Source organism: Branchiostoma lanceolatum, chromosome 5 (assembly GCF_035083965.1).
Source record: "Branchiostoma lanceolatum isolate klBraLanc5 chromosome 5, klBraLanc5.hap2, whole genome shotgun sequence".
NCBI lineage: Eukaryota > Metazoa > Chordata > Leptocardii > Amphioxiformes > Branchiostomatidae > Branchiostoma > Branchiostoma lanceolatum.
This window is the reverse complement of record NC_089726.1, coordinates 3,754,736-3,777,145: the sequence shown is the minus strand read 5'-3', so window position 1 is coordinate 3,777,145 and position 22,410 is coordinate 3,754,736. Positions and strand designations below refer to the sequence as shown.

General features: G+C 44.4%; 2 protein-coding genes and 1 long non-coding RNA gene across 7 annotated transcripts; all 3 read left to right on the top strand.

The window, feature by feature from the left end:
* Positions 1-287: 287 nt before the first annotated feature.
* On the top strand, positions 288-15,333 carry LOC136434475 (uncharacterized protein BH2278-like). Of its 5 annotated transcripts, XM_066427289.1 has the most exons (7): positions 289-707; positions 3,196-3,334; positions 3,947-4,131; positions 4,678-4,781; positions 5,628-5,809; positions 6,242-6,301; positions 6,357-7,283. In XM_066427289.1, exons 1-7 carry the CDS (start codon positions 616-618, stop codon positions 6,510-6,512), a joined length of 918 nt encoding a protein of 305 aa, XP_066283386.1. In that variant the 5' UTR covers positions 289-615; the 3' UTR covers positions 6,513-7,283. The 5 variants fall into 5 exon arrangements, with proteins under 5 accessions (XP_066283387.1, XP_066283386.1, XP_066283385.1 ...); XM_066427290.1 differs by lacking the exons at positions 6,242-6,301; positions 6,357-7,283 and adding an exon at positions 14,548-15,333 and having other exon boundaries at positions 288-707; XM_066427288.1 differs by having other exon boundaries at positions 290-707; positions 6,242-7,283.
* LOC136434476 (uncharacterized) lies at positions 10,837-12,419 on the top strand. Its single transcript, XR_010755750.1, has 3 exons — positions 10,837-10,979; positions 11,813-11,924; positions 12,291-12,419. It is a non-coding gene; the product is annotated as an uncharacterized lncRNA (long non-coding RNA).
* Positions 15,334-15,620: 287 nt separating the features above from the next.
* LOC136434787 (uncharacterized) lies at positions 15,621-22,255 on the top strand. The gene is made up of 3 exons (XM_066427841.1): positions 15,621-15,840; positions 18,567-18,718; positions 19,547-22,255. Exons 2-3 carry the CDS (start codon positions 18,581-18,583, stop codon positions 22,253-22,255), a joined length of 2,847 nt encoding a protein of 948 aa, XP_066283938.1. The 5' UTR covers positions 15,621-15,840; positions 18,567-18,580.
* Positions 22,256-22,410: the final 155 nt, after the last annotated feature.

Below are 22,410 nucleotides of genomic sequence, written 5' to 3'. Positions count from 1 at the left end.
CGTGCACCCGCAGAACAAAATAACAAAACAACCTGCCCTCATCTTCGAAAAAACTTACAAAACACCTCCAGAAAAACGTAAACATCGCCAAATACGCTTGTTTTGAGCGAATTTGGCGGTGTTTACGTTTTCAAAAGTTGGAGGTGTTGTGTGGGTTGTTCTCCGCGCACCTGCAGAAACACGAACAAAACACCTCCACATACGCTCAAAGCAAGCACGACTGCTACATCATTCTTGTGGACTAAGGTCCGACTATTTGTGTCATAGTTTGTTTTTTGTTTAACTGCCCCAGAACGAGTAGAACCGGTACAGACCGCCCTTAACCGACTCGTAATGTCGTCACAAGCCCGAGGCATTCTGGGACCTTATTACTGAGATGTTGTTACATAAAGTCATATGCCTATGGAGCTTTTGAAGGTCAAGCTATAAAGTGAGATTGTCTGAAGCGTCGCCGTCACTTTTCCTCAGGTGCGATATAATCAGTTTTCTACATGTGTAACTGATTTGTGAAGTACGAGCGAAGCAGAACAAGTTGCATCGACCTGTAACGCCCGAGGGTATGTTTGACGCTGACATTTTTCGGGGAAAAACATAATCACTTCACAGAAGACAGCCATGGCCGCGCCACTCGGAACGTTTACTGCAAGAGTCGTCGGGCGATTCGCGAAGTGTTCAGGCGCTCAACTCGGCCGTGTGAGAAATGACAGGTAAAACTTATAAACTTACAAACGGCGTTACTGACCACGCTTGTAACTAATCTGTGGAATATATGTCCGCTTTGAAGTCGTGGGTTCACGTTATTGTTTGTGAACAAAAATAGAATTATTATTCTAATGCTACGTGCGCAGGTATACAGAACCCTGGTATCACGCTCGTAACTAATCTCTGATCAAGGACCTGCATGCCTCTTTTGTAAGGCGTAATCAGGCCTTTTTAGTCTTCGTAATCCGTCGTCGGTAGGGCAAAAAATCAAGTTAAACCCTTGTGTACTTTTTCACTATAAGTGCAAAATTCGCCTCTCAAAATGCAGGAAATAGCGTTTGAACAGGTCAAAATTTCATCATTTTCCAGGGGAAGCATCTCCGGGACCCAACAATCACCTCCGCCGAAATATATGTCGGGAGGGCGTCGCGCCCCATAAAGCCCTTGCGTATTTCTTTTACTTATAGAGATGTTATCAAACATAGCTTAGTCTACCAACAGGCACTCAAAATCAAGGAAATAGCGCTTCAGAGGGGCAAATTGTTGAATTCATGCCCTCGGACGCCTCGCGACTTCGACGGTCAACATACGGTCAGCAATATCTTGCCCCTCCCCTCCCATACGAAATTTCCTGCCGCCATCACATGTACATGTACAGCTACTCATTATTAGTTATACCGTTTAGTGTGGTTATAAACATATTCATCGTCCCCCCTAATTGACATATAATCAATAGTTAAGTTGACGCAGAACTAGATTGTTGAATCTTGTGCTAAGTGTTGAAGTCGGTTGATGTATAAGTACTTCATTTACTGTTACGGACCTTGAGAGTTTGTTTCTAATTTTACCCTGCCTTTTCTCCTCCCTCATGGCCATTGTAAAAAGCGTCGATTTGAATCCTTCATGTGTCGTCTATACCTCAACTACAAAGCAACATGTTTTAGTCGCGCATAACAAACAAACAAACAAACAACCAACCCAGACAACCTCGCATATTTTCTTTGGACAGTGAAACAGACTATAACAGGGCCTGGGGGCGAGGCATTACTTTGCCCGGGCCCACGGTTGCCCTCTGTTGTGGTATATATCAAAACATCGAAAAGAAAAACAGACAATCTACTCAAAACACACTTTGATTTATCGATGGTTGAGATAGAAAATGGCCTAGCCTGGGTGTAGGCTTTTATAGCCTGAGTCCGCTCGGTCGCTCTTTTCTTGGGGTACGGGAGCAACCGAGAGAGCGGGGTAGAGCTTGAAAGGCTGACACCCAGCTGCAGGTTTAAAATTCCTGCCCGCCACCAAACAACTAACCCAGTCAACCTTGGCACACTTTCTTCAGACGGTGAACCAGAACAGGTCACCAGTCATTTCCCCCGGCTGCGCTCTGTTGTGTTACCTCAAAACACACTTAGACATGATTATCAATGGCTCAGATATAAAATGGCCTAGCCTCTGTACCAACAGGGTAGCTGGCACCCAGATGCAGGCTCAAAACTCCAGTCCACCATGCGAACATAACTCGGAGAGCGGGATGAAGTAGAACGCCCGACAAAAACGCCTAAAAACACGACAAAAAACAGCCTAAACCGAACCTCTGCTTGAAGAGTAGCTAAAAATTGCCCGCTTATGATCAGCTCCAAAGAAACTTTTGTCTCCGACGTAATTGGAACCAACGTCTGGAGTTGGACTCTGAACAACATTTTGAAGAGCTGCCGCCAAAAGATTTAATGAGTGCCCCTCCCCCTCCCCTCCCATTAATGGTTCACATATTTGTAAACAGAGCCTCCCAACTTGCCGGTATGTTCAGTGCCGTGTTTACAGCCAGAGTGTGACGAACATGGACCTAAGTTCCACTGACCAAGGCCACGCTGACTTGATTTAAAAAATGTCATCCTCTGATTGAACATCCTATAACGGTTAAACCTATGCAAGGGGGCGCAAAGAAGATAGATGTACCTCGATTTCGTTTTAGGTCGAAGTGAAATTTAAGCGATCAACCCAGCCCTTGCAGTGCTCGACCCAAACCTGCCCTATTGTAAATTACATAGCAGCCGATAATGCGGCCTTTATTTTGCAAGAAGGCGCTCGATGCAAATGAAGGTGTAGATTCGCTAGTCAGTTTAGTTTAAGTCCCTCCCACACCAAATGGTGCATAGGGCGGCGCCCATTTTCGTTCCAATGGCCCTTGCGCCACACAACATTGTGCAAACACTACAGAAGGGAGGGAGATTGTCTACTGGTAGTGCTGTGTATTCAACCACCATATTCTTTCCTATATGCTGAGTGCCTTATAGCAGAGAGAGCAGTATGTACCAATTTTATGGTCTTTGGTATGACTCGGCCGGGGATCTCGACCTCCCGTGTGCAAGGCGAACACTCTACCGCCTAGGCCATTGCACCGGTATAAACTGTAGACCGTAGACTAGCAGACAAAAATTAATTATGTTATCTATTCCGCTGTAAAACTCTTTGTTTGGTTTTACTCTTTCGAAGGGACATCTCCAGCATGTGCAGGCTGAACAGCGGGCACCCTAGTGACGCCCATCCGGCGGACCAGCCCGCACTGTGGGACAGCCGAGTCCTATCCACCCTCATGCGGTCTGAAATTGCGCTACCGTACAGCGTCAGAAAGGTACGTTAGGTCAAGATAGACTAGTAGTTGTTTTCTTTACATCCTTCCATTCGGCGTATTGGGGCGACACCCATCAGTTTTGATTCTAACGTCCTTGGTCCAATGCAGGAGGGGGCTTGTCCACTGGTCCAACTCCCATACTCTTCTGATGAGTATCAGCACTAAGTACTAATCATCAGGCGAGTAGCCGTCAGCACGGCGCGACTTTCAAACGATGGGAGAGCCCTGACTGCGACGGACTGGTGTAAAACTAGTTAGAACTAGACTTTGGGATATATATTTAGCAAAGGATTGTAGGCTTTGTCAATTACCAGTGTAGCTTTGCTTTATTTTCTTGTTGGTCTTGCTCAGGTCCCGGTCCCGGCTGTGTCGCTCATCCGACATGCACGGTACCGGAAAGGGTCGCAGTCCTTAGGACTGGACGTTAAGCCGTGGTCCGCTGTTCATCGTGCTTGTCGAAAAGAGCTAGGGGAATTTCTCCGGTACAATGAACCTGTAAATACTGTACATAGCGTCTGTCTTCTCTGTCACGACCAGTGGAAGATTAGCTCATCTGTTCATTGAGTTCATTTGAGGTAAACTGGTTCGAGATTATTTTCCTTTTCCTTTTAGGTCGGCATCAACGCCGACTCCCTGCGCATGACCGAGAGATACGACATCCTCACCTCCTCCCCCAAGCCGCGCCCCATCGCCTTCATCAGCACCTGCTCGCCGGACGGGTGCAACAACCTGGCTCCCGTCAGCTTCTGTATGCCGGTCACCAGCGACCCGGCCAGCCTCGCCTTCTCTATCACATGGTTAGTGACAAACTTTGATCATTACTTCATCTCGAAACGAGGGAATGGAGTATCTATGTTTTTGTTTGTTTGTCTGTTTGTTTGTTTGTATGTGTGTCTGTCTGTGTGTCTAGTTTGTGTGTGTGCGCGCGCGCGTGTGTGTGTGTGTATGTATGTGTGTCTGCGTGTGTGTGTGTGTGTGTGTGTGTGTGTGTGTGTGTGTGTGTGTGTGTGTGTGTGTGTGTGTGTGTGGTAAATCAGGAGAAGGTCACAATCTCCCCATCCAAGGTCTGCTTGGAGAGTAGCTGAGAGTTGCAAGATGTCCAAAACCGTTTTCTCGAATGTAGTTGTCAATCATCTCTACTGGTGAAAAGGTAACTGGTTGTGATAGGTCATGAAGGTATTACTATTTGGTAACACGGAAGTATATAGGATCACCCGATGGTACTGGATTTATATGTGTGTGTACCCTGATTGGGTCAGAAAATCCCTTATATATGAATATTTTAGACATACTGCGGAGAATTGTCTCATCTAACTGTCAGGTTTACAATGCATTTATCAAAGGAAGCGCGACGGCAGTCCGAAGGACACTCTTACCAATATCCTATCCACCCGCCACTTTGTCGTCAACCATACCAGTCTACCTATTATGCCAAAGGTGTACGTTGGTAAGTGAACTGAGAGACGTTTGACAGACCGGTGAGTTGGGAATGACGCTAGTAGTGCGGTGAACTTGATATCAGGTCAAGTATACGATGGTTACGCCAAACATTCCACTGCGGCAGCGACCACGCTGCGACCGAGCGATTTGACAGAGCACTCAACGAATATTAAAAACGAATGGTTTTACGCTTTGTGCGTATTTGTATCTTTTCAGTCATACTTTTACATTTTGCACGGTATTCCAATCACGTGAAGGGTTACACAAATCCAGCTTAGGTCGCAGCGAGGTCGCAGCGAGATTGCCATCTAGTGGAATCTGGGCATGAAGCTTCATAGCGAAAATACTGGGACACCTGGGAGCATGGTTTAACCGCCAAATGCCCTCTAGAAATCATATCCCATTTGTAATGGTGATCTATTATGGCTGCTTTGAATATCGTAACGATTGTACCCCAGGCGTCCCACGGGTAAAGAAATTTCGGCTCGATGAATGTTTGTGTCAGTCTAATGCCCCTGTCACACAGAAAAATCGAGTCTGACAGCTCTAAAACTTTGTTAGTAATATGCCCGGTGTTCTCTCGATCATTACACGATTTTTTGAGATACACTCGAGTCTCTGGCGATTTTTGAACTCGTCAACCAACCTCCTGTCGATCAACAAATACGGCCGAAACTCACAGACTGTGTGACAGGGGCTTAAAGAAAGAGGGTCTGAAATAACTGTTGCGTTTCCATTTCCAGTCTGCCTTGGAGTTTGGCCTTGTTGTGGATGAGTTGGAAGAGCAGGTCGTACGTCAGGTTAACGTTCACAAGTTTTCTAAGACAAAGTTTTTCCGTTTTTCCACCTGTAGCGTCCCAGGAGTTCGGTCCCGATGTGGACGAGTTTGAGGAAGCGGGCCTGACGCCCGTGCCGTCCGTGTGCGGCCCGGCCCCGCACGTGCTGGAGTCGCCGGTCTCTCTGGAGTGCAGGCTGCTCCACACGCTTCCTGTGGGCGAGAAGAGGCACGGAGGCACCACCATCGTCATCGGGCAGGTGAGCGGAACTTGTAGAAAAGTTGTTAAAACAGAAGCCGAAGTAGCCGTGCATAGGCAAGGAAGTTCTGTCAATGCATGGAAAAGAAGTCGCATTTTGCTTGTAGCCATCGGAAAAGCATCATGCTTTGCCTCAGACTGAGCACTACCACTTTACATGTTTAGTGATGTATCAGTTTCTAGATCCTGAACTATCAAGCTTAGAGCTTAAAGACATTAAGCTTATAAACATAAAAGACAATAGGCCTGCTTGCTCTAAGCTTAATAGTTCATGATCTAGAAACTGTTACATCACCAAACATGTATCGTTCTACAGCTACATGTAGTACATGTTCACATCTCGGACAGCCTTAACATCACATGTTCTGGACATATTACAGTCGTGATTCTTGAGTGTTAGACAGCTCTTGTTGTTTATCATATCGTTCTACAGCTTGTCCATGTGCACGTTTCGGAGAGCTGTCTTGATATCTTGTGTACTGGACATGTTAAGGTCGTGATATTTGAGTTTTTATACAGCTCTAGTTGTTTATCATATCGTTCTACAGCTAGTCCATGTGCACGTCTCGGAGAGCTGTCTCGGTGCAGACGGGATCCGCCCCGACAAGCTGCAGTCCGTGTCCCGTCTGGGGGGGATGAGCTACGGCACCGACCAGAAAACCTTCAACATCGTCAACGGGATATGGGATAGGAAGAAGTGGTGATAGTCTCGAGTAACATGCAGCATCAGGCTGAGAAATAAGCCCCAACCAGCGATGTATATTATTCAACATGTCGATCTATTCATATATTTATGTATAGGTTAATTCATTTGTATCCACTTGACTGTTTGTATGTATAGATGCAGTAGACCTTTAATACGAAAGTCGTTGTAATTTTGTTGTGTCAAGAAAGATATCTGATTATTCCAAAAGCATTATACATCATTCCTTCGCTGTGATCGCGCTGTGACCTAAAATTTGGCAGAGCGCTCAACGAATTTCATAGATTAAAAAAAAACATTTTTTACACGTCTGAGTGTTTTGTTGTCTTTTCATGCATGCTTTCATGCTTTCAAATGTTGCATGATGTTCATATTATGAACTCGAGGGTTACGCAAATCTAGATCTCATGTTGCATCGAGGTCGCGGAGTAATCGCTCTCTAGTGAAAATGGGGCCTTTATACATGATAGACATGTAGTATTGGGTCACTGGATGTCATTGGACTTTGAGATAGTACCAATGCAGTAGAGAACTGTTACTACAAACGTTAGAGAAATGTTGTATCCTTTGGAGCAGACTTGGGATATTTGCTTGGCAGACAGCAATAGTACAAGGGGTTGAATATGTAGTTAAGCACGAAGTACTATGAATAGAGAGAAATATTTGGTCCGAGTGAAAAAAGAGCAACGCAGCAATGTATATATAAGATGAATGTTCACGGACCCGTTCCATGCGAAAACCCTATATACGCAATAAAGTATTTACGATCCCACCGATGGTGCCGTTCTCTTTACTCCTTGAAATGACCGGCTGTCAGATAAAACAGTACGTGGTTGTATAAGAAGGCAATGACCTATGATTATATATACAAATAAAAAGTCCGCCCTTAAGGCCCTGTCACACTTGTGCGTATATTCAAGTGCGCATGAGTTTCGCAGTAACATTTTGTTTTAGTTTAAGTAAATTTTGCAGGGAAGAAGTTGTTTTCTACTTTGCCCATCGTTGTGCAGAATAGTTATCGAACCAAAAAAATTACTTCTTCGGCTGCAAACTTAAAATAAAACAAAAACTTGCTAATACGCAACGCATGCGGGCTTGTACGTACGCACAATGTGACAGGGGCTTTACTCCCCCGTTCCAATGGGGCAGCGACATAGCTGCGATAGCCCTGCGACCGAGTCATTGGACAGAGCGCCCAACGAATTTGATAGATAAAAAAACGCTTTGTGTGTCTTTTCAGTCATACTTTTACATAATGCATACTTACTTGCTATAATGAATGATAGTCCAATTATTAGGTCAGGGGTAACACGAATCCAATCTAGGCCACAGTGCGATTACTGTCTAGTGGACTAAGGGCCCCAGGCGATAAGAAACCAGTTCAGGGCACCACCAACCGGTCGGCAAACACACGCTCCATGCAGATGTACTTATTATGTTTAGCCATAAGTATGGCTCAACATATTGTTTTCTCTCATGTTTCTTCTCCTGTCAAATCTTCAAATCGATTCATCTCTGTCATTTTTTGACCAAATGACCTGAAATTTGGTACAGAGGTAATGTAGGCAAAAACCAATGTACGTTCTTTTCCTTTTTTTGATATTGACCTTGAAAGTGATTTTATTGAGGTTTTTAGGCTATTTTTAGCATATCTTGGCCTCCTGCGCCCTTGTATTTCAACCGAATGACCTGAAATTTGCTGTATATGTGGCTTGAACAAATATTTAAAGGACTACATTCCCATTTTTGGCATACATATATTCAAAACGATTTATTTTGGGCATTCTTGACAATATTTGCCACTTCTGTCACTTTCAATACTACATATGACCTACAGGTCATTGACCCCGAGTGCCTTGCACCTGGCCAAGCTTGAAGTTTGCTTACGAGGAGGAAAGACCGGACATAAACATTTAACGTGATTATCGGGAAAACACCATGTTCCCTTAAACTCAGTGGTTAAATTGCAGTTTAGGAAATTTTATAACAGAAAACAAGTTAAATCAATGATTTTGTGAATGTTTATTCTAGCATTAGTTATTCCAGATATTTTCAAACTCCAAATTCTTCAACACAACACGGGAGATCGTTTCTCCTCAGACTGGCGCGACACTCCTGTCAAAATTGATTGATGATCTCTCTCTGCCGCCGACTTCATACATGATCAAAGGCGGGTGGTAGGCGGTGCCTTCCTACATGTCCTACGTACGGGCGTATGGATCGTAGAATTCGGCAAAAAAGGAATGATTAGGCCAGTAGAGTCAGTCCCCGGTAAGGTCAATGATTCGCCCCTTTGCGCTAGCTTGTAACGTTAAATGAATGTACCCTCTGGTGGCCAAACTTCACTGACAAACTTTCTCCCTATTATCATCATGAGCTTGCGTTAGTCTGGTACTAGTGACTATTATGTGCCGGGAATGTTTATCTATCGCACGCCTTGGAAGGAAGTTCAACCATGATAAATGGTCGGCCGTTGCGAAAATTTGGAATCCCATGCTGTTGATTTTTGTGATTGAATCTGTAAGAAAATATATTTTCATGTCGTTCATGTTTTTGGGACGGACGCCGGGACGGGGTGAATTTTTTCTATCATTTTCGTCCCGTTAGTAATGCAAATCGAATCGTGTTGCACAAGAGGCAAAACACTAAAAACGTGGGTCTTGTGGAGTGTTTTGGAGCGGGAAAATGCCGGATATTAGCGGTGCCGAACAGTGTACATCGTCGCGCGCGGGTGACGCTCCGTCAAAACAAATCCGCTGGTGGTCTAGCGCGGCCACCGAAAATAGGCAGAAACACACAGGAGGACTTAGCACCTTCGTTTATGAGGGCAATTGTGAAAATCTTTTGTTACAAATTGTTCGAACATTGAAACATTTGGATAGATGGTTTGAAACTGTTCTAAATAAAGAGATTTTTGTGTAGTTACGTTCGAAATGTTTCCAACGTATGTGAAATGAGTTCAAACATGTTATAAGTTTCAATTCTAATTGTTTGAACACTTTAGAACTGTTGTGACTTAGACATTCTTTTAATCAAAATAGTTCAAACATATTACAAATATTATATTAAAACCCTCTCGGTGACTTTGAATTGACCCAAATATGTTGTTTTTGGTCATTTCCTTCGTCTCCTGTCAAATCTTCATATGTATACTATGGAAAACTTCATTCTTCCCTGGGGCTGATCTTTTTTAATTCAATTTTGAACTGGGTTGATTATGCGCAAGAGTGTAATTTTCAGCGGATATTTTTCGACTGGTTTACATGGAAATGGCACGGAATATCCCATTCTTGCAAGGGGAGGATTCTTTAATTATTTCTTTCAATTTTGAGCTGGAATGATTATGAAAAAGTCCATTCTTTAGCAGAAGTGTTAATCAATTAGTGGATATGGTTGTGGACTGGTCCATATTGTGTTGAGGTGCTACTGGAAGACTCAGTTTTGGACTGGGGTGATTCATTTTTTTAGTGCAAGTATTTTAGAATGGTCCATTGTTATTTGGGGAGAGTCCATTTTTTGCATGGCGAGGAGTATGGCTAAACATGCTGTATTTGCTCGCAAATGTTGCCTTTCTAGTTTGCCTTATTTTTTAAACGGCCTTTACTTGTTTTCTACATGTAGATCTTTCTCTCCAATATGGACTCTTCTTCACTTATTAGTTGCCACAAAATTAAAGTCGAAAGAGATCAGAAGTCGCTTCAAGCAGAAAGGAACACGGAAACGAGGCCTTACGTGACAACTGTATAAAACTATGTTACCGTACTGTAAACCGCTAACATAGCTTCGAACTTGTTTACACATCCAAAAATCGACCTACAGGGCAAAGATATTGTTTTGCAACAGAAATATTTATGATGCCTAATTAATCTTGTTACTGGATTTTCGTCGTGTGTGTTGACAACAATAAAGGGCATGTTTATGCGACGGACACATTTAATGATAATTCCCATTGCACTATCAAAACGTTAGTAATGTATATGAAGAAGTAAGCACAGTGTTGCCAAAAGTCAGGTGAAACTAAACGTCCACATATAGTCCCGGATTCGTTGACCTTTGACCCATATTGAATGCTACGTGCGCAACATAGGCAAAACACCGCCCAAGGTCACATGTGGAGTATTTGAAGAAAGTACAATGTATTTTGTGGAATTGTACAATATGATTTACGTTGATATTGTTTATCATCAAAGAAGGCACTAGTAACAAGACATTACATGAAAGAAAGCATAACCGAAAAACTCTCAATGTCAATTTTGTTATCTTTTCTGGCTTGCCGCAAATCCCACCAACATACCCTCCATATTTCCAGTTCATACCGGTTAAGTTTAGCAACCTACATATAGCCTGTGTCGTATGTGTAAATGTGCACTGGAAGAAACGTCGCGGCGATGTCGACACGGGTGTTTTCGCGACTTGTCAGAGCATTTGGGGGGTCTTCATGGGCTCAGACCTTGTACAGGAACGGCAGGTAAATCTTATTTTTCTTAAACTTCCAACATTTCTGTCACAAAGCAACATGCCTGGTCGTGTAGGTCGCTTTTTGGAGGTGTAAACAAGTTTGAAGTACACGCCCTACAGTACGCAGGACAAAAAAATATGTTTTGGTTTCTCCTTTGTTCTCATTCTTATGTCACATATAGAAGTCATGACGTCTGACACTACCAGGTGTAGAAATGTGAACTTTATCTAAATTTAAAGGAAAGAAATTAAGAAAAAAACATATAATGTGATATAATGTGACTACAGTGAGAAGTATCGGAAAGAGTTAGATTGCATCATGCACATTTGTTGAAGTGAATCTATACCCCTTGCGGTGTTAGCCTGTAAGCTGTACAATGAACGGGCACTGGTGGCGAATCATTTACAATACTTTTCTATGATGGAGAATATGCGACCTGATAAAGCAAAGTCCGACAACACACCTCGTGTTTCCAGTTTATACCGGTAACATTTGGAGACCTCATGACGTGACTTACAAAAAAAAGTAAATTAAAAAAACGCTTTAAGCCCCCCTCTCACTGGCCCGCGGCACACTGGCGGCGTCGCTGCGGCCGATCGAATTAACAAAGCACTAAACGCCTTTCATCAAAAAACGAATCTCTTTAAGCTTTGTGTATTTTGTTGTCTTTTTGGTCATACTTTTAAATGATATTGCCATTATAAAGTCGAGGGTAACACAAATCCAGTTTAGGACGCAGCGACGCCGCCAGCGTGCCGCGGGTCCAGTGAGAGGGGGGCTTAAAGTGTTGTTTGTTTGTTTGTTGGTTTGTTTATTTATTATTTTTCACGGCGCATCAACAGAAGCAGACTGCGCAGCGGCTTAACAAAGGACTCCAGCCATTCTATGTGGGATGCCAAAATCCTGTCTGGACTGGTTCGTGCCAAGCCATCGCTACCGTACAGCCTGAAAAAGGTACGTCGCGACTGTTAGAAACTAGGTGCATTAAGTCAGCCCCCCTCTCACTGGACCCGCGGCACGCTGGCGACGTCGCTGCGTCCTAAACTGGATTTGTGTTACCCTTGACTTTATAATGAGAATATCATTTAAAGCGTACAAGTATCACCAAAACACACAAAGCTTAAAAAGATTCGTTTTTTTGTCGATGAAATTCGTTGAGCGCTTTGTCAATTCAATCGGCCGCAGCAACGCCGCCAGCGTGCCGCGGGTCTAGTGAGAGGGGGGTTTTATCTGTCAATATATGTGTTTGCGATTTCCAAACATGCTAATTGAATTTTCATGTGTGAATGTTTATATTCAATGAAGTTTTCTGTTTAACAGAAGGCCACACGACGGTGGAAATGGCCCCAGCTGAAACATGGTAATCAACAAAAACCTCCAGGGTAATCTTCTGACATGACAGAATGTATTTTCCTTTAAAGCTCACTATTGACTAACATTGCGTCACCTTTTGTTTGTATTTTGTCACATGAAACGCAGAACTATTGCACGACGATTGTACACGGCAACGACTATCAAACATAATACTAAATTGAAGTATAGACTAAACCTTAACATCCCAATTACTAACACAATAAGGGCTAGTTTGAGTCCTTGATATAGTGTTACAATCGAGGGGGGGCAATCATGAGTTTCGGTATTTCTTTAACCACAAAGCAGTTTGTATATATTTATCTATCTATTCTTTTTAATTGTGGAGGTTGTTGTATCTAAATGTATATTCAAATTATACAGGTTACTATTTGGACAATTATTCTGTTGTTACAAGCAAGTAAAATTCAGGTATTTTTTCCTTGAGCAAACATTTTGTTTGAATAAACGTAGCCGTCCTTTGATTCGGGCTGTTTTCACACGTGTCATAGGTCAGCACCAGTTTTGACTCGCTGGACATTGTTCAGCGTTATGACGTCCTGTGCTCGACCATCAAGCCGCGGCCCATCGCCTTCATCAGCACCTGTTCTACGGGAGGGTGCAACAACCTGGCGCCCGTCGCCTTCTTCATGCCGGTCACCAGTGAACCGGCCAGTCTGGCCTTCTCTATGACGTGGTAAAGCTTTTTTTGTGTTAGCATTGAAGTGCTGTTTTGGGCCTCTGTCTCTGTCTGTCTGCCTGCCTGTCTGTCTGTCTGTCTCTGTCTGTCACCTTGTCTCTGTTTGTCTCTGTCTGTCTGTCTGTCTCTGCTTGTCTCTGTCTGCCTCTGTCTCTGTCTGTCGCTGTCTGTCTCTGTCTGTCTGTCTGTCTGTCTCTGTCTGTCTCTGTCTGTCTCTGTCTGTCTCTGTCTGTCTCTGCCAGTCTCTGTCTGTCTGTTTCTGTCTGTCTCTGTCTCTGTCTGTCTCTCTGTCTCTTTGTTTCTTTCTCTCTCTCTGTCTCTCTCTCTGTCTGTCTGTCTGTCTCTCTCCATCTCTCTCTCATGTGTGTTTATGTGTCAGTGTATATATATATATATGTGTGTGTGTGTGTGTGTGCGTGCGTGCGTGCGTGCGTGCGTGCGTGCGTGCGTGCGTGCGTGTGTGTGTGTGTGTGTGTGTGTTAGGGTTACGGTTAGGGTAAGGGTTAAAGTTAAGGTAGAGGTTAAGATTAGGGTTAAAGAATCATTATTTCCAACCCGTCTCAATTGTCTGGGGTCCCTTACTGCATTTCAGGAGGCGTGACGGAAGCGAAAAGGACACTCTGGTAAATATCCGATCCACGGGACACTTTGTCGTCAACCACACGACCCTCCCTATCATAGCCAAGGTGTTTGTAGGTAAGTTGTGCACGGGAAAAAAACGTTATTTGGATGTGGAGGAACGAAAGAGAAGGCGTAACAGCGCCGGACACATGCTGGGAACACGCAGAAGAAAACTGTGAAACTGCAAGATACGCCAAGTAGTCTGTTTGAGATTTTAACAGGATTGTCACGTTTTTTGTACCTGTAGCGTCCCAGGAGTTCGGTCCCGACGTGGACGAGTTTGAGGAGGCGGGCCTGACGCCCGTGCCATCCGTGTGCGGCCCGGCCCCGCACGTGCTGGAGTCGCCGGTCTCTCTGGAGTGCAGGCTGCTCCACACGCTTCCTGTGGGCGAGAAGAGGCACGGAGGCACCACCGTCGTCATCGGGCAGGTGGGCGGAGAGCATGTTACCATACACAGTGTATGGTACCTATGTACCTACCTAGGCTACTGTATATGGTACATGATGTTAATTCATCATGAGTACAGCCAGTAGGTTGACGCCTGTCTGTGATTAAGGAGACTGTTTGTAGTGCCTTCATCTGAAGTACAGCCAGGAGGTACCCATCTGAGTAATGAGGCTGTTGTAGTGTCTTTTAAGGTGCTCAAGGCACCTCCTCGATCACGGGACCCTCATTTTACGTCCATTCCAAAAGACAAATGTAGCTCCAACCACCAGTAAGAATAAACAGAGCAGTGGTGAGGCTAGACAATATGAAGGTAAAGATTTTGTATTTGCTCGAAACTGTAATGTTTCCTTTTAAAGTTTTGGTAACTGTTAGGAGCTCATAGTCATGATTACACTAATACAACCTTTATTTGTAATTAACTGATGGTGATATCATATTTTGGTGATTGTGTTGTGTAGGTTGTTCACATGCACGTGTCTGAGAGCTGCATCGACGGTAACGGGATCCGCGGGGAGACCCTACAGTCGGTGTCGCGCGTGGAGGGAACCCACTTCGCCGCCGGGGAGAGGAAGTTCGACATCGTCAGCGAGAAGATATGGGGCAAGGCGAAATGGTAGTCACTGTGGCTTGGTCATCTTGGTACAAAATATGCGTGCTTCGTTGTCTACTTGGGTATTCGTTGAAAAAGAATATGATGTTTTTATCTGCATCGTCAACGAGAACATATGGGGCAAGTCGAAATGGTAGTTGTGGTGTCGTCTTGGTACAAAATATGCGTCACACAATAGAAAGCAGACGTGTTCGCTCTCCATTTCATAACTCCTAATCGAGAAACTACTCACCAACTGTGTATCATATAATACATGTACTTTTATATCATTTGTATACAACTATGTATACTATAGTCACGCATTAAGGATATGAACTGACCTTTTGATCTACTGTGAATGCTACTTACGCAACATATGTATAGACTAAGCACAGACCAGTGTTAAGAATTGTAAGGATCGTGCAATATGATCATGATTTACAGTGTTTATCACAAAAGCGTTGAAGGACTCGCTTCGCTGCAAGTCAGAGGAAGTTCGACATCGTCAGCGAGAAAATATGGGGCAGGGCAAAATGGTAGTTCTGGATAAAAGTTGAACTGTAACTGCCAACAGAAAAAAATTGGACTGATCGAACTTAGTCTTTGTCAAGGAATGAACATGTTACAACTAAAGATTATATAAATGTTACAGATATCCCTGCCTCTGTGTTCACTGGCTCCACGAAAACATGTTCATAGTTGCATTACATAATTGCGAGACTTTATATATATACATGTATAATACATATTCAAAAAAATAGCAAACACAAGCTAATAAGGGTACTGGTTGTCAAGTGCAAATGCTGCCTAGCAACGGTTGCCATGTAAATAAAATCTATATTAGAAATATTAGTTTTATTGCATGCAAGATTCATGCAAAGATTCATGCGCTTATTCTTTTTTGCACCAACTGCCTTGACTATTACGATATAGTAGAATGAGGGCCGGCTTGAAGTGCTCCCAATGACCTTTGGCCTTTGAAACTGGAAACGCAATTATTGTTCGTGTCAGCCCCTACACGTCTTTACAAGTAGATTCACATGGCTTGGCACGGCGGGCAGCCATCTTGTTCCTCTTTCACTCTCAGTCGGAACACTTCCTTGTCAGCAGTCTGAAGTCTCGGTGTAGTGCCAAACATAGTGCGGTCTGCAGACGTTTCCAGGTATGTTCATCTTGTATATTGACTTGTCAGATGTGTCTGGGATTATTCTGGTAAACGTCATTTTGTATGTTGTTCCTTCAAGTCGTGCGTTTGGCGGTACTTGACCTACGGGAGCACTTGGTCTTGAATGCTTGTTTGCTTTTTACCAATACACACTTGTGCTATGTGTGCGTATCGGTAGTCTAAACACTTCTTGAGTACAGGACAGCGAGAGTCATGGCGTCTTTATGTCGTAATCTGTCGAAATTTAGCCCAAAGCTGAAGAAACTACGGCACATATATGGCCTTTGTACGTGGCCTTAACACTGAGCTAGTTTTTCTAACAGATTCAAATTAGCTGTCAGGAATACATGTACATGCTAAGGTTGGACCACGCTCTGGTAGTAGTCACTTTGGTTGGGAATGTTAAAGTTGGTTCCGACCTAGCTCCTGAACCACTCCCAACTATGTTCGGAGGAAGGTCGGGAGGCCATGTTCGGCTATGTGTAAGAAGCGTAACCGGGGCTTCAAGGAGACTTCTTCTTGTAATGTACGGTATGGTTGGTACGAATACAGTATTCATATGACCGGCTACCCGATCATAATGAATGACCAATATTAGGATCTGAATGAGGACATCTCATTTCATATCGTGATGAATACTCAACACTAACCTCCTAGCATATCCAACGGTTGCAAAGACCGTACCCAATTGCAACTGGCAGAGGAAGTTGTTATCTCCATGAAAAATGGAGATTTTTCATGGAGATATTGTTTTGGGTGTGTCTGTTTGTCTGTTTGTGTTTCCGCACGACTCCAGTCAGCATAACTCAAGAGCCTCTTGATGGATTACAATGATATTTGGTATGTGGGTGGGTGTTGTGAAGCCGAAGTTCATGGTGGATTTTGGGCCCCCTGGTATGTGACCTTGGTACTGCAGCAGAACTTCAATTTTTGTATCTTTTGACCTGGACGTGCTGTGGTCTTTATTTTTGGGTGGCAGATAGCTTGTGATGTAACAAAGAAGTGGTGTGGGTTTGGCCCCCCTAGCAGCTTCCTCTGGAACTGCAGGGGCGTTTTTGTGAAAATCTTCTAAGGAGAATAACTGAACAAAGGAACGAAGGATTACCATGATATTTAGTATGCAGGTAGTTTAGATAGAGATATACACAATGAAGTGCAAATTATGCTAATTGTGACTTAATTTGCATAGTTAATGAGGAAAATCTATATTTGCACTGTTTCCCATTATCAGACTCAAATATATGTAGCATATCTAGTTTATGGAAAGTAGAGCATCAACAGATTATGCAAATTATCCTAATTTGCATACCAAATGTGTAAGTCATTTGCATAAATAGAATTGTTCATGGAGATATGAGGTCGTGGAACTCTTGTTTTTGTATTGCAACCGGCCGGTTTCGGTTGCAATAAAAAGTTCCTCCGCCAGTTGGATACGGTCTTGGAAGATTCGGTTGCAATAAAAACTTCCTCTGCCAGTTGGATACTTTGCAACGGTTGGATCTGCTTGGAGATTAACTTAGCACACGTCAGTTGCACATTTACTTCCATTGGCTTCCTCTTTGCAGTCATTGAAATACACGACAGTTCCGCTTCAGATACTTCGTTTTATGTTCGACAGGTATCTATCTACGATTCATCCATACAGGTGTGTTGAAGCAAAACACCAGACAGCGTGAAACATTTCATTACTTAACGCAAAATATCTCAAAAAGTCGATAAAAGAATTGTTGATTTAGGCCTTCTGACTTACAAGCGGCGCCGGCAGATCATATTTCCGGCTTGCCGAAAACCCCGCGGCCATTTTGCATACATCCAGGTACTTCATAACGTCAATGGAGGGTATTTTTCTTAAGATTTCACTCTACCTGGTGTTTTGCTTTAAGTCAAGTCAAGTCAAAGCCTCAAGACATGTTTAGCTAAAATTGTCCGCAATTTCTCAAATGTATGCTGAACGTAGGGTAAACAGACTCAAGGCGTAACATCATCAAGCTTGCACATGGATGGTTAAGCACAATGACATGGCGTGCTCGGTTCAAGTTTCCTAAAACCGGACTGACAGGATTGTTCAGGATCCGTTTGCATGGGATGGATCGCTATCACAACACTAGACCATGTTTTGATGGGGAGATGTTGAATCGGTCAATTTCAAAACGGAATGCCGTTAGTTTTAGTCATTGACACAAGAATAAGAATCCTTGTACCGCATGTTTTCGTTACTTACACAACGTATTGTGACGAGACATTTCTGGCCTGTCCCCCACTCTTGATCTCTAGTCTTGGTCCAAGGAGCAGTCACAGAGAGGACATATTCATGACATGAGGTCTTTATTCTTGTCTCAACTTGTTACAGTTTTGCGTAGCAAAACCTTTTTTGGATCCGTTGCACGTGTGGTGGCCGCCATCTTGAACTGTGACGTCACAGGGTCGCCATACCATTTTATTGGGAGGGGTGTTTTGGAGGTCGCTAGTGTTCTGTCTATTTTTAACAATCACACATTCAACTCAAATACAAAGAAAAATTCAATACCAATTCGTTTCTATAAAAAGACATCGTAATCACTAAACTAACATAGCAAACTTGAAGTATATGTAGCACAAATATTTAACTCTAGTTTTATAATGTATGCGACCTATCTCAGAGAGGTCACTGGATTAAAGTCTATTTAACCAGGAGGGGGTTCTACAATGGACACTTACACTATTCCCACTGTGTACATGTGCAGCCCTCCTGTCCGGCATGGGAAAAGCGTGGGGAAAGCCCAGCGTGGGAGGCGACGCCCCCGTTCCCGGCAGCGTGTATGTGGGTGACGACAAGATCAAGGCCACGTACCAGTACGGCAGGACGCACGGCAAGCTTCCCATTAACCGGGGAAAGGTACGGGACAAGCAATTTTGTTTGTTAAGCCAAAAATAGTTACTCAAGCAACTGGAAATTTTGAAACAACCAGACGTTTCAGACAACATCCGCTGTCTTTTGTCAGTGACTAAGGATAGGACTGGGAACCCAGGTTTAATACCTTATCTTACAGGGTAGCTTATCTTACTACCTGGATGTCTAACCTTCATCAACGTAATCTTGTTTGTTCTTTGTCTGGCACCCTAGCTTCCCAGGACAAAATTACATCGGGACGATACTGCTTTATTTCCTTATTAACCATGCATAGTAAGTCCTTTGCATAATTTGCATCTCATTGTGTACTAGTATTTCTCTGTCTAAGTTAACTACAAACTGAATATCATTCAAATCCGTCGTTCCGTTGTGCAGTTATCCTCCTTGAAAGATTTGATTAACAAAAAACGCCACTGCAGTTCCAAAGCAAGCTGCTAGGGAATCCAAAACTACACCACCTCTTCCCTTACACCAAAGTCTATCTGTCACCAGAAAATCAAGACCCTAGCGTTTCCAGAATAGAATACGCAAAAACAGGGAAGTTCAGCTGCAGTACCAAAATCAGCGATCAGGGGGCCCAAAATCAACCTTAAAATTGGTATTCCTAACACCTAAACACATGCAAAATATCATTACATTACATTACATCCAGAGGTTTTAAAGTTATGTTGACCAGAATATCCAGAAATACAAAAAGACACACACACAGACAAATCGTAAACATTACATCAATTACTTTCTACGAATTGGCCTTGCTCAATGGAAAGAAATGAAAAATTCATTGAAACGCTTTGAAGTTTATTTTTCATACAGGTGCTGTTTCTTGGAGATGCTCGGCAGGGTAAGACGAGTCTGAAGAAACGTCTGACAGGAGAAACCTTCGACCCCAACCAGGAGAAAACCGAGGGGATTCAAGCCAAGATGGTGGAAACCAAAGACATCGACCACCACTGGCGCAGCCCGGACCAACGCTTTGGGTCCGATTTCGAGAGGAGGGCGGCTTGGTACACAGCCAACATGACAGGTCATAACAAAATGCGAGGAACAGTGAGATCGGAGGGAAAGATGTGTTTGGCCGTCGTGCTTGACGTTCTTTTCTTCTGCTCTCTTCCATTGGTTGATTTCATCGTCATCTTTTTGATGATGAATCTAGGGTATGCTTATTCTGTCATTGCCCTTATTGTCTTCATGGCATGTGTGACTGATCTGATGACAGCAACCAGAACGGGAACAGGTCTGGCGGTCGTGCTTGCTTTTAGAAGCTACGCAGTTTCACCACTCACAGTAAAACACGTGTCGCAGGAGCTTGTAAGTGTCGCTGGGCCGGTAGTGTGCTTTCCGTTCCTTGGCGTATGCATTGCCTTTGTTTCCTTTGTCTTTGCAGTTGTTCTCACTTTTGGTTTCCGGCCCATGATAAGCATAGTTCTCTGCTTGATGTGTACTCCTACACAAGTGTCGGATGTTCGAGCGTTGTCCTGGACCTGGCTTTTGTCTGAACTAGGAAAAGACTTTGACACGGTCACTTCAAACGCTCTGGTCTCCGTGGGAATGTCGATTGGAATCATCACGTATCAGTACTGGGGCTTACTCGCCTGCCGACTTCCTACCTACCTTCGGTTCTCTGGTAGAACGTGCCTGTCATTTGTCATTGCCAGCATTTCTCTGATCAGTTCCAAGTTTAGCTCAGAAGCTGCCCTCATGCTGTATGGTGGCTTATGCGGAGCTCTTGGAACCTGCCTTGGATTGGTAACAGGTCGGGCCTGGGCTGCGATGGTACCAGTCCGATATCTTCACCTTAAATACTACGTTGTGGTCGTTGGCGGCGTTCTTCTATCTCTGGGTTTGGGTCACGTCTTTGGCTGGCACCTGTCACCTGTTGACAATATCTCTTACTTTGCTGTCTCCACTGCGGTGGCATTGCTCGTTATAGAATGCTACCAATACTACCAGTACTATCTGAGCATTCCCGTTACACTGATCGACGAGTCCATGCGTGAGAAAGAAAAGGGGGCGCAGTCCTTCCCAACAAACCTGACGTTGATGGACTTTGCAGGTGACGAGGAGTACTACAGCATGCACCACATCTTTCTAGCACACGAGGCAGTGTACCTACTTGTGTTCAGTATGGCTGAAGCTGTCAGAAATCAGAACAGGACGCTGGACCGCCTGCTGTTTTGGCTTCATTCCGTGAAGACGCACACCTGTAGTGAGGACTGCGCTGTGTTTCTCGTGGGAACGCACCGGGACAGTGTGACTTCCCTCCAGAGACAAGAGATCGCCACGTTTCTTGCCGAGCACCTGTACAGATCAACCGGCTTTTCGTCGCTGCTTGTTCTAAATGCCGACAACACACCCTTGTTTCCTGTCGAGAACTCCAAGCCTGTTGATGAGGACATGATCTGTCTGCGCGACGCCATATGGACCATGACCCAGCAGGCCAACTACGTGCGCAGACAGCTCCCCATCAGATGGCTCAAGTTCTTGGAAGTCGCGAAGCAGATAGAAAAGCCCATCGTGTCTTTGGAAGACCTACGACAGGAGTGTTCTCTAATCGGTCTAGAGAACGAAGACGAATTCCACGACGTTTTGACGACTTTCGACCATGCCGGTGACATCATGTACCAAGCAAACGATGACACCTTAAAGCACTACGTCGTGCTGGACCCACAGCTTCTTGTTGATGCCATGGCCAAGATAACCTGCCCACAACCCACTCACTTTGGGATGCCCAAATATGTCGAACACCTGACTCTGCTCGAGAAGAAGGGGATCGTTCGCGCCGACTTCATCCACAACGCGGTTTCCCAACTCAACATAGACCAGCCTACCGTCTTGCTGAAGCTGCTTGTGGCTTACGACATGTTGTGTCCCTTGGGAGAGGAAGCCGAGTGTGACCCTGGGCACAAAACATACCTGGTACCCAGCAGGCTGCCAGAGTACAACCCGAAGCTGCATCGCAGCCTTTCGGAACGCCACGGCGAGGATGATCAAGTCTTTTACATCGACTTTGAGACGTTCAACCCCGACGTAGTGTACACTAGAGTCGTGGCAAGGTGCCTCGCGTTGTGTAAGGTAGAAGAGAGAACGCACACGAGAACCCACGTCTTCCGAAACGTGGGGAGTTTCAACATGGCCAACCGTTTCTGGTTCACCATAGAGCCGATGAGGCCGGCTCCTGACCAAAACGTTCTCAAAATAACCGTGACGTCAGCGACAGGAAGCAACCCCTTCGACCTGCTGGGGATGCTGCACGACATCCTGGAAGCCGTCCGACGCCGGGATTTCCCGAACATGTCCTACACCAGTGGAGTCTGCTGTCCTTTCGAGGCACCACACACGGACTACTCGGAACCAGAGAGAATCCACGTGCTGAAGTTGGCGGGAAGTGGAGAGATGTTCCCGCGTGGAGACCATCTGTATCCTCTGACGTTCCTGTGCTGCGGCCGAGAGCACCAGGTGTTGCGAGCAATCACAGGGACGGCAGCACGGAAAGATGGGGTCGACAGTACTGCTGGTATGTAGTCTCTATATTTGGGTTATCAGATAGAATGGACTCATCTCCTGGTCTCGGTATTGAATAGTGTATGGCTGAATTGAAATCTGTCCTTAAAGGTTTGCATATATTTTATGACTTTAGAGGTCACCAATGTTGTTATGTTTAGAGGCAACTAGCCAAT

Bases quoted from the DNA above. Each gene is read 5' to 3' on its own strand.
- LOC136434475 (XM_066427288.1), top strand. From the start codon at position 616: ATGGCCGCGCCACTCGGAACGTTTACTGCAAGAGTCGTCGGGCGATTC. The intron at 3,335-3,946 runs GTACGTTAGGTC...TTTTCCTTTTAG, and splicing joins TACCGTACAGCGTCAGAAAG to GTCGGCATCAACGCCGACTC. The intron at 4,132-4,677 runs GTTAGTGACAAA...CATTTATCAAAG, and splicing joins CTCGCCTTCTCTATCACATG to GAAGCGCGACGGCAGTCCGA.
- LOC136434787 (XM_066427841.1), top strand. From the start codon at position 18,581: ATGGGAAAAGCGTGGGGAAAGCCCAGCGTGGGAGGCGACGCCCCCGTT. The intron at 18,719-19,546 runs GTACGGGACAAG...TTTTTCATACAG, and splicing joins TTCCCATTAACCGGGGAAAG to GTGCTGTTTCTTGGAGATGC.